General features: G+C 44.3%; 3 protein-coding genes across 3 annotated transcripts; 1 reads left to right on the forward strand and 2 right to left on the reverse strand.

The window, feature by feature from the left end:
• Nucleotides 1-560: 560 nt before the first annotated feature.
• Nucleotides 561-7,511, reverse strand: ilk (integrin-linked kinase). The gene is made up of 13 exons (XM_083909901.1): nucleotides 7,441-7,511; nucleotides 6,553-6,681; nucleotides 4,209-4,374; nucleotides 4,034-4,129; nucleotides 3,855-3,951; nucleotides 3,678-3,761; nucleotides 3,516-3,601; nucleotides 3,323-3,432; nucleotides 2,636-2,763; nucleotides 2,430-2,551; nucleotides 2,240-2,339; nucleotides 1,030-1,160; nucleotides 561-954 (listed from the first exon to the last, which is right to left on the reverse strand). The coding sequence occupies exons 2-13, from the start codon at nucleotides 6,639-6,641 to the stop codon at nucleotides 805-807; spliced, it is 1,359 nt and encodes a 452-aa protein (XP_083766027.1). The 5' UTR covers nucleotides 6,642-6,681; nucleotides 7,441-7,511; the 3' UTR covers nucleotides 561-804.
• A 667-nt stretch (nucleotides 7,512-8,178) lies between these two features.
• Nucleotides 8,179-9,867, reverse strand: timm10b (translocase of inner mitochondrial membrane 10 homolog B (yeast)). Its single transcript, XM_083909906.1, has 3 exons — nucleotides 9,635-9,867; nucleotides 9,428-9,523; nucleotides 8,179-9,118 (listed from the first exon to the last, which is right to left on the reverse strand). The coding sequence occupies exons 1-3, from the start codon at nucleotides 9,659-9,661 to the stop codon at nucleotides 8,477-8,479; spliced, it is 765 nt and encodes a 254-aa protein (XP_083766032.1). The 5' UTR covers nucleotides 9,662-9,867; the 3' UTR covers nucleotides 8,179-8,476.
• A 655-nt stretch (nucleotides 9,868-10,522) lies between these two features.
• Nucleotides 10,523-12,916, forward strand: hepacamb (hepatic and glial cell adhesion molecule b; the record flags this gene model as incomplete). The annotated part of the gene is given in 8 exon segments (XM_083910450.1): nucleotides 10,523-10,547; nucleotides 10,550-10,648; nucleotides 11,481-11,822; nucleotides 11,890-12,171; nucleotides 12,252-12,345; nucleotides 12,420-12,493; nucleotides 12,592-12,665; nucleotides 12,791-12,916. Coding segments are annotated over 8 exon segments (1,116 nt in total).
• Between the last annotated feature and the right edge of the window lie 306 nt (nucleotides 12,917-13,222).

Genomic DNA, 13,222 nt, shown 5'->3' on the forward strand with positions numbered 1-13,222 from the left:
AATTCAATGAAATACGAAAGTAAAACAAAGTATATAAATGTTTTTTATACTAATAATAAAATTAAATAAATCCTATTTTCCATTAAAAATCCATTTGGACAGGGTTGCCAGGTCTGTTTATTATTTACTATCAATGTCAAATGGCTAAAATGTTTCATGTGCCATAAGGCGGCAACTAAGTTATATTTTCATTATTATTTATTTCTCGTTTGGTTGGAAATGTTGGTGTATTTTTCTCAAACCTGATAGAAATAATCAGTAATCAGTTTCAGTGATTTCTTTGTAATATGGAGCAAAGAAAACAGAAAATGTTATATATTAAAGAAGCTTAAAGAAAATCAGAAAGCTTGTTTTAATTATTGAAAAAAGGGCTGATGTATTTACATTTCCTATGGTGTATTATATTTGTACAAAAACCCAATCTTTTCTTCACTTCCACCTGAAAATATAACACTTTACTAAGCTCAGAGTTTCCGTTTTCTTCACTAATATAAAAATCTCAAAATAAAACACGGACGTGTCATAAATATAAAATATTTATTGCATTGGCATGTTGTTGACTGGTGTATAAAAGCAGTTTCTATACACATTACTGAATCATCCACACTGGATATAATAATAAATGAGCACATGGATAATGGTCAGGATCATTTATACCTCAATTTAAATAATACAAAGCAATACAACTGTTGAACTGTGTCGCTAAAGTGGTCTCTGGTCTTATTTACAGCAGATGAGCAGATACATGGATGCAGTGAAGGCTAAGAGAGTGGTTTGATAATTAAAAATAGAAACGTTCATGAATCACTTGTCCTGCATCTTCTCCAGGATGGGGACGATCATGTCGAACTTGGGTCTCTTGGCCGGGTCTTCGTTCATGCAGAGCCTCATGAGTTTGCAGATGTGAGGCGAGATCCCGGGAGGAATGGTGGGCCGAAGACCCTCGAGAGCCACCTGAGACACGGGGGAAAATAAGACCTTAATGACCTAATATCATGGTGGATATCTGAACGCTGCAGCCACACTTACCTTCATGCCTATTTCCATGTGTGAGAGGTCAGCAAAGGGCACCTCCCTGGTCACCAGCTCCCATAGTAAAATGGCAAAGCTCCACATGTCTGCAGATCTCCTGTTGATGTCTTCAGGCTTCTTCTGCAGAGCTGAAGAGCACAGGACAACACAGGGACGTATTATTACTCTGTAACCCAGGCAACAGCAGTCCATGCGCCCACATTTTTATGCCAGTTTTAAAGCAAAATTTGCATAGGCAATGAAAGCCACTTTGGACATGTGGTGTGCAGCTGTGACCTAGGAAAATAGGTCAAGGTCACCGATCTTCGAACTTGTTCAAGATACTTGTAAGAGGCGTCCACAGTGCCAGTATGGCAGCAATACAATAAATATTTGTCAAGTTATCGTGTTGACAAGGTTGAAAAGTGCCGGTTTTTGGCTATTTTTCAAGTTTCAAGTGCAGCTGTGACCTTGGAAAGTATGTCAAGGTCACCCATCTTCAATCTTGTTCAAGATACTTGTAAGAGGCATGGACAGTGCCAGTTTGGCAGCAATACAATAAATATTTGTCAAGTTATCGCGTTGACAAGTTTGAAAAGTGCCAGTTTTTGGCTATTTTCCAAGTTTCAAGTGCAGCTGTGACCTTGGAAAGTAGGTCAAGGTCACCGATCTTCGAACTTGTTCAAGATACTTGTAAGAGGCATCCACAGTGCCAGTTTGGCAGCAATACAATAAATATTTGTCAAGTTATCGCGTTGACAAGGTTGAAAAGTGCCAGTTTTTGGCTATTTTCCAAGGTACAAGTGCAGCTGTGACCTTGGAAAGTAGGTCAAGGTCACCCATCTTCGAACTTGTCCAAGATACTTGTAAGAGGCATGGACAGTGCCAGTTTGACATCAATATGTCGAATATTTGTCAAGTTATAAGTGCCGTTTACACATTTCTCACATTTCCTCGCAAAAAAACGCGTAAAAATTCAGGAAAAATTCAAAAAAAGGTTTTTGGACAAAACCAAAAAAATGCCTGGAGATATTCACCCACTAAACAATCCTGCAAAATGTGAAGGACGTACGCGCACAGGAAGGTATTCATTTTAGTCCGGACGGACGGAATGATGGACGGACGGAACGGTGACGCGAGCGACGCGGAGCATAAAAACGACTAAATTACACAGGAGAAGGACTCTTACAACCAGACATTGTGGGAGGAGGGATTAAGGGAGTCATACCTTCAGGAGCCATCCACGCAGGGGAGTACATACGACCCGGACACTGGAAGGAGAACTTTGCATCTGCCATGCTTATCCTGGCCGTCATGTCCTCGTCGATCTGTGAACGAATCCCATCAGTGGCAGCAATATAATATAATACAACAGGCTTGAGCTCTGTAAGTTTGTCAGAGTGAAAAAAAAAACTCACCATGATGTGTTTACTGTTCAGGCAAAGACGGGAAACCATTGGTTCTAAGGTGTGGAGGAAGGCCATGCCGCTCGCTATGTCCAGAGCAAACTTCACTGCCTGGTTCTGGTCGACCACAAGAGCTGAGGAACGACAGAAGGCGACGATCCTGAGTTTCGCCAGTTTCCGTTTCACACACGTCATACGGTCTTATGTGAAGGACTTACTCGTGCCCTGGTGGAGGATGTTGAAGAGCGAACCGTACGGCATGTAGTGGCTGATGATGATGGGGTGAGGAGACGGCGGCGACTGGCAAGCGCCGAGGACGGGCAAGATGTTCGGGTGAGAGAAGATCCTGTGGAGACACGGTTTTTAGGGTTAAAGTTGGAGCGGAGCTTCAACTATACACACTCTCGGGTCTAATAAAGCTCTGTAAGATGCTCATATGCATTCCTTTGTGGTGTGTTCTGCTCTTCCATAATTACACGAACAGTGACTCAATGAACGCAACGGTTTCCTCTGTCTTAACTTGCATGAGTTAACTTTCCGCTCACCACAATCCACATTATTGTCTGTGCATGTACTGTATTGACACAGAGACTAAAGCAGTAACTCTTTAGTGCAACCCGACGATAAAAACGCGGGCCAAAGCAATAAGTTTCTATCTTAATTATAATGGATGTGTGTGTTTCTTCGTGCTCATTGTGGGATGTTTGTTTTTCTGCGTACAAAGCAGAACACGACAGCGCAAACATTGCACAAGCTCATATCTTCTTGTTAACCGCTGACCTCAAATCGCCTGGATAACACTGTGTTTACTCGCATGTACGAGAGCAGAATGATCGCCGTGACGCCCGTCGTCATTATTCTGTGTGCAGATACCACGGGAAAACGCAGTAAAAGGGCCCGGGAACCTGAGTTTCGGATGCTCCTCGTTGAAGTCGCGGCTCTTCCTCGTGGTCCAGTCTCTCACCTGCAGCACCTTCACCACGATCTCGTCGCCCTGCCATCGACCCTGCCACAACTGCACACGCAAACAGTCAGGGACAACAACAACAACAACAACAACAGAGCTGCAGATTACACAAAAAGACAAAAGAGTCGAACCTCTCCAGACTGGTTTTCATTGATCTTTGCCAGCAGTGAAAGCTGCTTATAATCAATACCAGCCTGCTTGTTGAGGGTGCCATTACCTGGGGGAGGCAAATAAAGGATAAGTAAGGCTTATGTTCATGTGTTCTTTTAGTTAATGAAATAACTGTTACTCACGAGGCCTCGTTCGCATGGTGCCCTTCCAGAAAGTCTCCTTATAGGGGACTTTGGTCATACTCTGACCCAGTTTCTCTGCCTTTTCTACAACACACACACACACACACAAAAGTTGCCGAGATGATGATTTGTTGTCGTCAATGATATAAAATTGTGTTGAAATGAGTGACGTCTGACCTTGAAGCAGCTGTCTGAGGTGAGGCTTGGCCTTGTCCAGAGGCATCTGTCCATACCTGTTACACACACACACCTGAGCACCACTGGCCACCAAGTCCTAGAATGGAAAGGCTGTGTGTTTACAAGTTTATCAAAGAAAACACAGAGTTAGCAGTTACGGGTGAGTGAAGTCAGCGCACCTCTGCCACTTCATCCTGACCCCAGAAGCAGGCGTAGTGCAGCGGCGTGTTCCCGTGCTCGTTGACCGTGTTGGCGTCCGCTTTGCACTGAATCAGCTGAACGCACACGCGTTGATAAAAGTCATGAAAAAACGTAGCACTTTCCCTCAACTGATAAACAGGTGTATAAACGTACCTTAGCCACGATGTCTCTGTGTCCGTGACTGGAGGCCAGATGCAGCGGCGTGTCATCGCCGCGGTTCATGACGTTGATGCGAGCGCCTCTCATGATCAGCATGTCCACCACGCCACTCCGGCCTTCTCGGCACGCCCAGTGGAGGGGGCTGAAGCCGTGGTCGTCGCTGAAACACAAACGAGGGTATACATTTTTGGTCTGTAGACGCTAGCACTATTTTTTATCGTTATTTTACGGGCACTGAGCTGCCTTGGCGGGGGTCTGCGCTCTCCGAGTGCTTTTCTAGTTCTGTTCTGTATCCGGCATCCTTTACAGGCAAGCAATACTATCAGACCTGGCAACCAGGGATATTTGTGTGTATCAAAAAATATCAAAAAAGACAAGACAAGCACTGTCAAATGAGGATTTCTTCTGCATAAATTAAATATACTAGTGTTTAATCTCCTTTAAACAAAAAAGGATTTGGTTTTAGTAGCCCTACATAAGCCTTTTACATACATACATAAATATATATATACTTTAGACGAGGGCCTTTCTTTGTGGGAGCTGCCATCTTGTGGCGTCTTCTTTTTTCCAGCAGCCTAAAGCAACAAAGCCCGTGCTTCACATGCTGGTTTCCTGGTCTGTGAAGGCCACCGTACTTCCCTGACACCACTGGGGAAAGGGAGGTGCAATCGTAGGGAGTCGTCCGTTTGTTACATCAGCTGACAAAATACAAAAGTGTGTGTGTGTGTGTGTGTGTGTGTGTGTGGCTCTCACACACCCACTACCTCCCCCATCTTTATTTAGACGCGCGCTTCCTTGTACTCATCTGACCGCCCGGCCCGGTGATAAATATGTCTGTGCAACGCTGGAATGTCTGCGAACATATGCAAACACCGCAGCAGCAGCAGCAGCAGCAGCAATGCTGCAGTCGACAAGGAGCCAAAGCATCACCTATGTGTCAGCGGCCTTTTACATTCACTGACCCCAGAGCAGCTGCTGGGGCTTCTCGCAGCTCCACTCGAAGCCACAGACTCGGCACTGAATTTAACAATAAAACTCAAGAGGGGCTTGTTTAGTCTGCAGGAAACTAAGCTCACACTCGTGTGAAACAGTAGCCAGTGTGTGTGTGTGTGTGTGTGTGTGTGTGTGTGTGTGTGTGTGTGTGTGTGTGTGTGTGTGTGTGTGCTATTAAAAGTAACAGTGAGGAATGACAGAGTTGAGAACTGTTTTCATGTGACTTCCTGTGTTGCTCGCTCTTTGGGGAGATCTAAAAATGCACTTCTAACTCAGCCACACAGTTTTCAATGTATAAAAACACTGAGGGTGAGTTCACACACACACACACACACACACACACACACACACACACACACACACAATTGAGGCTTCAGCAGCATAATGACTGCTCTCAGATGTTTATGTGTGGGACTGAGCAGCTCTGTCAGCGAGGGCCTGGCCCTGTATGGAGCTAAAGAGAGGAAATGGTCTTGGCCGCGTCGTGGTTGGCTCGCAGCTCTGCAGTGCTCAAAGTCAACGTCAACAAAAGTGCACATATATGGAGTGGCCCAGGAATGAGATAACCGAGGTCTTGACGTCTTAGAGCTTCGCTTTTCGAAGCGAAGGAGAATGATGTAAACAGAGAGAAGAGCCCTGCGTGTCTACACAGTTATGATCGTTATTTAGACATCAGCTTATAATGTAGGTTAATTAAAACACATAAAAACACTAGTTTCTGATCGATTCGTTTTACAAATGAAACCTAGAGTCTGTGCGTAATTTCCAGTGCGGTCGTGCTGTTGAGTTTTGTTATAGCCACTTGTCTGAGTCACTTTTTATCACCACACAATTCACCCACCACATTAATACACACACACACACACACACGCACACACCACAGCCAGACAGTTTTGGGGCATGACATCATGAAAAGAAAAAAAATCCAAGAAGGGGGAAAAAAGTACAAAGTGGAGCTGGAACGACCAAAGCTGGGTGATGTTCAGCTGCAGGGAAACGAGAATATGGAAACTATTTGAGTGAAGGATCACTTTGCTTTCACACACACACACACTTCTGCTGAAGTCTGCTGATTTAAATGTCTAAAAAATGAGTTAATGATCTGATCTTAAATGTTTCTGGTGGCTTTGACTGAAACTCTTTGCTCTGTGGACAAAAATGAGACGTCATGGTGCTGAGGTTTGTGGAAAACTGACCTACATTTATACCATCAAAGGATAAATCAAAAAGGAAATAATCACGAGTCGCAGGACGACTCTACTCCCAAGTGTTAAACTCTAACATCCCACGATTAGATAAGACGACGCAGCAGCGTCCGCAGCGTCTGCAGCGTACGTCCTCTTACCCCAGGTTGAGGTCGTTCTCCGTGTTGTCCAACCACAGACGCACGGCCACCGAGTTTCCTTCCCTGCACTGAGTGAAGATGTCGTCCATGCTTTCAGTGTCGTCGACCTCAGGTTCAGGAGCATCAAGTCTGCACAGAGAGAGAGAAGAGGGAGAGAGAGAGTGGAGGAGGATAAAAGAGAAGACGCCTTTTAGGGAAGGATTTCTAAACTCAGGAGCCAAATAAACAAACATTACACAGTAACATCCACTCATTTCCATACTATTTCTATACGTAATTCTTGCAAATAAGAGGAAGAACAAGCTATTTATATATGGTGCAAATATAAATATACATTCTAAAGGGGAAAAGGAAGCAAAAACAGCCTCAAAACACAAAATACATGAATGACACAACATCACCGAAGTGATACAAGCATCCAGGAAAGATAACATCATTTATTTTATCTTTATACTACATGTGAAAACACACAGAAACAAAACACCACAGTGTCAACGAGAAATAAAACCTTAAGGAAACAATGTAATGCAAGAGCAAATAAGAGCATGGAAGGCGAGGATTTGTAAACTAATCTCAGGTCAATAATTACACTTAATTAAAAGAAAGTTGATAAACTGACTGATAAACAAGCCCATTTCTACACATTCATTCTCATTCTAATCCTTGTTATTTTTGACTGTGAGTCAGTGGAAGTCTGGACATCCCACACTTCTTCTTCCTCAGTGGAATGGAGTGGGCTGTTCCTGAGTGTGTGGATCACTTTGAACTCTATTGTTAAAAAGTGGAAAAATAAAAGTGAAGTCTGGACATCCCACAACAAAAACCTCCCACTCACAATGAGCCCAAAAGCTCCAGGTTCACACAGAGAAAGAGCAGAACTCTTCTTACCAGCTGCCAAAGTGTGGATTCCTTGTCAGTTTCTTTTTCCCCCCTCGTCCGTCGCCTCCTCAGCAGTGAAGGCAGAGAATGGTCGAGCTCAGTCCACGCCCCACTCCTCTCAAGTAAAGAAGTGTAGAACCTCTGCTGCTACTGGGCTGTCCCTGGACACACACACACAGAAAGAGAGAAGCGCCCCCTGCTGGAGGAAATGCGACACCCAGGGGGCATAAATAAAAATACAGGTCAGGACAGAGGAGGAGAAGCTGCAGCTGCTGCAGAGGCAGGTATGTGACAGCACCGAGAGGAAGTGAGCTCATAAGTGGAAGGTTGCTGGTTCAATTCATGGAAGGATTGGGTGCCTCTGAGCAAGGCACACAATCCCCAAAATAAGTTTTATACACGATTATTCATGTCTTTTTAAAAATCATATTATACATCATACACATATCAGTTATGTCGTCTTTACAGAACACTCAACGGTCACTTATTGCATGTGCCATCTCAAAATCACCATTCCTTTATTCCTCAACTTTGCAGCTTCCAACACCGCATTGTCAAAACAATGGTTTAAAAGGTTTAAATTAACATGGTGTACAAACACAATAACATCACAAAGCCTGTAGTCGAGGAATAAAGGCACCACCGAGAACGCCGTTTTAAGATCACTTATCGTGGCTTTTATTTCATTACAGAGAGCGAAAACATGTACAGAGCAAAGGAAGGAAATGTGGGTGAAGGTGAGGATGAATTCACACCCACAACATGACGAGTATATATATGCATATATATGTATACATCCACTGCTGCACGAGGACATCCAGACGCAGAGTGGCCTTTAATAATCGCTAACCTATAAAACTATGACGAGAAGATTAATCATCAGGCAGAGTTTTTAAGTCTCGACTTCTTTCTCCTGTCTGTTATTTCTTCATTTGTTAAAAGTTATGTTATTCTGTCATTTATTTTTCCCATATTACATCATCAGCTGTGTGAGTAATTCACCAGATTTGGGTTGTTTGTGTTGGGAGACTCAGACCGAGCGTCATCATTGGCTCGACACAGGGGGAGCCTCTGGCGCCCTCTCTTGGTTTGGCGTTGCAGGTGCAGAGACGACTGCCACAGAGACGTCTTGTGATGAGGAGGTTGGCTGAGATGGAATAAATTCAGGCACTGAGCTCCCAGACTCGGGTTGTGCTACAGATGTGGACAGCTGTGAAAAGCCTGCTGTATAAGACGGTCCATTGTCCACTTGATTATTGAGTAGTGAAGGATTCACTGCTTCGGTTAAAGGTGTTAAAGGTGTGAGAGGCGTGGCCGCTGACAATTTGACTTCTGTGGCTATTGTGGATTTTGCAGCAGCAGCAGCATCCAGCTCTGCAGGGATATCTAATCCTGCAGGTTTTAAGAAAGAGCTGAGTGCCTCTGCTCCTACATCAGTCACTGAAGGCTGTAAGAGTGCAGGTATCTGTGGGGGTTCAGCTGAGACCATGACGCTCTCAGAGACAGCAGACGGAGGATCAGATGCAGACACGGCAGCTGCCTCCGTTGCCTTGGCCAGCTCTGCAGCCTTGCTCTCCATCTCCTCCATCCGGCGCTGCACCATCCGAGGCATGAGCTGCACATAGGTGGCCATGAGGCGGTGGTTTGAGCGGATCAGCTTCCCCGCACAGCTGTCCACACAGCGCTCCTGGACGGACAACAGCAACAGTTAGCATCTACAGTTTGTGATCAACACACTGTCTTTATTTTGTTATTCATCTTCAAAAAAGTATTTAAAAAGACAACAACAGCTGCAAATCAATCGAGGCATCTCCAGGAGAGCAGAGGCAGTGGATTGATTTGGGATGTAAGGTTTAGGAATTATCGATGGAAGCAAGGAATTGTGCATCTTTTTGATTTTATGCACTAGGTCAAATGTGTGTGTGTGTGTGTGTGTGTGTGTGTGTGTGTGTGTGTGTGTGTGTGTGTGTGTGTGTGTGTGTGTGTGTGTGTTTACCTCGTCCATGGTGAGGTTCCTGTAGTTGAAGTTGTTGGTGCATCGTTGGAAGCAGCTTTCCGTCATCCGGTTGTAAACCATGAGAAAATCCCGCAGCTACAACACAAACACACAAACAAACCAAACGCACCATTAAAAACAGGTTTCCTTATTAAACATAATCCAAACGAAGCTGCGTGTAAACGTATATAAGTGTAAATAACTCACGTTTCTGAGCTGCTGGTCTGGTTCCATCGCAGGTCTCTCTCAAGCTAGTTAGCTACAATGCTATCATTAAAAACACTCCTGTCACTCACTGAAATCGCGTCGTTTCTTCCTGGTTTTGACAAAAATCTGCGGAGAATAAAAGCAACAAAAAATTCCCCGGGTGAGACGATAATTACATGCAGCGTACACGCGCTAATTTAACCCAGATATGAGCTGACAGGAGCTGGCATGACTTTCACATGTACGCCGCCATGTTTGTGACAAAGATCGTCTATGGTTACTGAGAGGAGAGAGCTTCACTCTGAGGGGAAAAAACGGACCCGTGTCCGGAATACAAAATTGTGAGTTATTTTTTTAGTTTTCTGTTATATTATGGGTTATATTCTGTTATAAATTAATTAATTCATTATAAATATATCCATATATTAAAATATATAGTATTTAATAATATTTTACATTACTTTACGATCAAATATCCAGTTATGTCTTCTTACCACTAACATTTTAGTCTGTGACATGTTTATATATTGAATATAAAGTGTAAATATGTTGTATGCAAAGTTCCTCCACATACATTTGATTAATTTTCATAAATGTTGTGTTTTTTAGGACTGATGTGACTGGTGACTTTTCCTCTGTGACACAGATCTGGGGCTCACACATTATGAGACAACTGACACTGTAGCTCTATGTATTATCTATAATTATGTCATTCTGTTACATAAACATGGGTCAGCATGAAACACAAACATCCACATCCAGACACATACACTTTTGTCCAGTTTGTGCTGCAGCTTGTGAGAACAGTGTGCACTCAGTGCCTCCAGAGCCTGAAAGAGTGACTGTATCCTCTCTGTCCTCTGTGTCCTCTGCAGAGACACTAAGATAATGCTGCTTGTCTTGGAGGAAAACAACCATTAAGCCCAACGATGAAACCAGAAAAGGAAGCTTTTTTAAAAGCCAAAATCATCTCCCAGATCTTTTCCATCGTGTCTCTCGGTTTCCTCAACACAGGTAAGGTTTCATTCAGAATTTGCTACGCAGATGTCTTTAAAGGTTTGTTGATGTCGTGCAACTTTGCAGATCCTGACACATGCATGCATTAAAAAAACGATTAATTTAGTCTGATTGCTCGTTTTATGTCAGGATGTTAATGAAGTTTCTTACAGAAACAGTTTGTCGTTGGACTCAGTGGCTGACAATTTTGAGAATTTCCCATTTAATAAAACAAATAAAGGAGGTTTTTACACAGCACTGCTTGTGACAGTATCATTTCTTTATGTTTACTTAAATTATTGCTTTAAAAACAGTTAAAAAAACTTAAACAAAGGTGGTATTTGTTGCTGTGGTATTCGATTGCCTCAGACGATGTGGGTGTTGCAGTCTTGTGTAACACGGTAATTATGCGAGCACTCCATGTCTCCATGTTTGTACTTTCTTGTTGTTTTTAAGCCGTTGTTGTTGTTGTTGTGGCTTGCACCGGTGTCACTGCAGAGAGCCGGCGTGGCGTCTGGACTGGAGCAACTCCCAGTGCTCTGTTCGTGAACTGCCAGCCTGGGGGGGAAAACCTCAACAAACAAACAAACAAAACAAAACAATGCTCACTTTTGTTGATCCACACGCTCAACCCCAAACCCAGAGGATGGACAGCTGTTGCCATGGCGACGTGAATCTGCCATGCAGTCCATAATATCTGGCAGTTAACTAGTGTACTTGTGTCACTCACTGGACGATGACAGAATGGTGACAATGATGAGGCCTGTGTGGGAAAACTCAAGCCGATGATCGTGTTGCATGAGACAATCTGCTGATACCCCATAATATCAGGTGTTGTGTGTGTTTGTAGGTGAAGTGCTGGCAGTGAATATGACCATTCCCCACAGCCTGATCAGAGGCACAGCAGGAGGCGAGGCCGTTCTCTCCGTGTGCTACACCAGCGACAGCCTGGACCTGCCCGTCATCAAGTGGCAGCTGCAGAGGGAGAAGTCCGTCACCGTGGTCCAGTCCATCGGCACCGACATCGTGGGGACCCTGAGGCCCGAGTACCGCGACCGCATCCTGGTGTTTGAGAACGGAACTCTGCTCCTGCACAACCTCCGGTTCGCCGACGACGGAGTGTACGACGTGGAGATCTCCATCACCGATGACACCTTCACGGGAGAAGGCAGCATCGTGCTCACTGTGGACGGTAGGAGAGCGACTTACATCTTCTGCCTCATGACACCATGCATTTCAAAGTACTCTACCTCCTCCAGAGCCCATATCCAGGCCGCACATCCACATGGAGTCCTCATCGGTCCTGGAGCTCAGCGAGAACGTGGTCCTCAACTGTTCCCATGACAACGGAACCCGGGCCACGTACAGGTGGTTCAAAGGCGGGAAACCGCAGACCAACGAGACCAGGTTCTGGCTGTCGCCGGACCAGAAGCTCCTCACCGTAAGCCGGGTTCTGATGGCGGACGAGGACGTCTACGTCTGCACCGCGGAGAACCCTGTGAGCAACATGACGAGTCTGCCTCTCAGACTGATCGTCTACAGTACGTGACACTGTCTTAAAAACAGCGTGAGTAACAGACACAGGTACAACAATGTAACGTGTAATGTGTTCCCATACCAGGAAGAAGTTCCCTCTACATCATTCTTTCCACTGGAGGCATCTTCGTCCTCATCGCCTCGGTAATAATATGTGCCTGCTGGACACCGTCCAAAAAGTAAGTTGTGTCATACTATATATTCTAGTATAATAATATAATAACATAACTTGACATTATTCTATCTGTATCAGGCGGAAAGACGCACAGAGAAAACCTCTGTCCAGGTTCTCTGACCTCTCTCCACGGTCGACTGTCAATCACAGAGGTCTGATATTATTATTATTATTATTATTATTATGAATGGAATAATCCAGGAAAAGCAGGTTTTTACTGTTTAAATCACTGCTCGCTGCTCTGTCACAGATGACATGCTCCGCAAATTGAGAGAGCACAACGGGATAAATGCAGTGACTTCACTTTACATCCTGCAGAAAAAGGTTTCTTACTTTACTTTTCTGAACTATTTATGTCAATTATGGTCCAAAGAAGAGATTATTTTTGATTAAAAACTCTGCTTAAAATGAAATGAAGATATTTGGTGAAAGTCACTTACGTTTTGCAGGATCCTGACGACTCGTCCAGTAACAGTATTGGATCTCCAGAGTTCGATTACCCACCCGGCGACACCGTCTCTCTGACTCCGCCCCCCGGGTCACCTGTCCGCTCCTCCCACAGATGCAGCACCTGAAAACAGCAACCCTCCTAACTCCTCCTCCTCCTCCTCCAGGACATGAATGGGTTAACGATGAGGCTTCTGCAGAGATTGGATGTCGAGCTGACATTTTAAAATCAGGGTGTGTATGGAAACAGGGATCAGATGGTGAGAAATGGGACAAACGTGTGGTCATGAAAACTAAAAAGAGGCATTTTATTACGGCCAATTATTCTTATTACCGTTTATTGTCATTTAATAACATCTCAAAATGTGCATTTTTGGTGTCAAATGAAATGTTTGAAAGCGCCCAGAGAAACACGACTGCCGTGTTTGCCAGTG

The sequence above is a fragment of the Microchirus variegatus genome (genome assembly GCF_963457635.1).
Source record: "Microchirus variegatus genome assembly, chromosome: 2".
Classification (NCBI taxonomy): Eukaryota; Metazoa; Chordata; class Actinopteri; order Pleuronectiformes; family Soleidae; genus Microchirus; species Microchirus variegatus.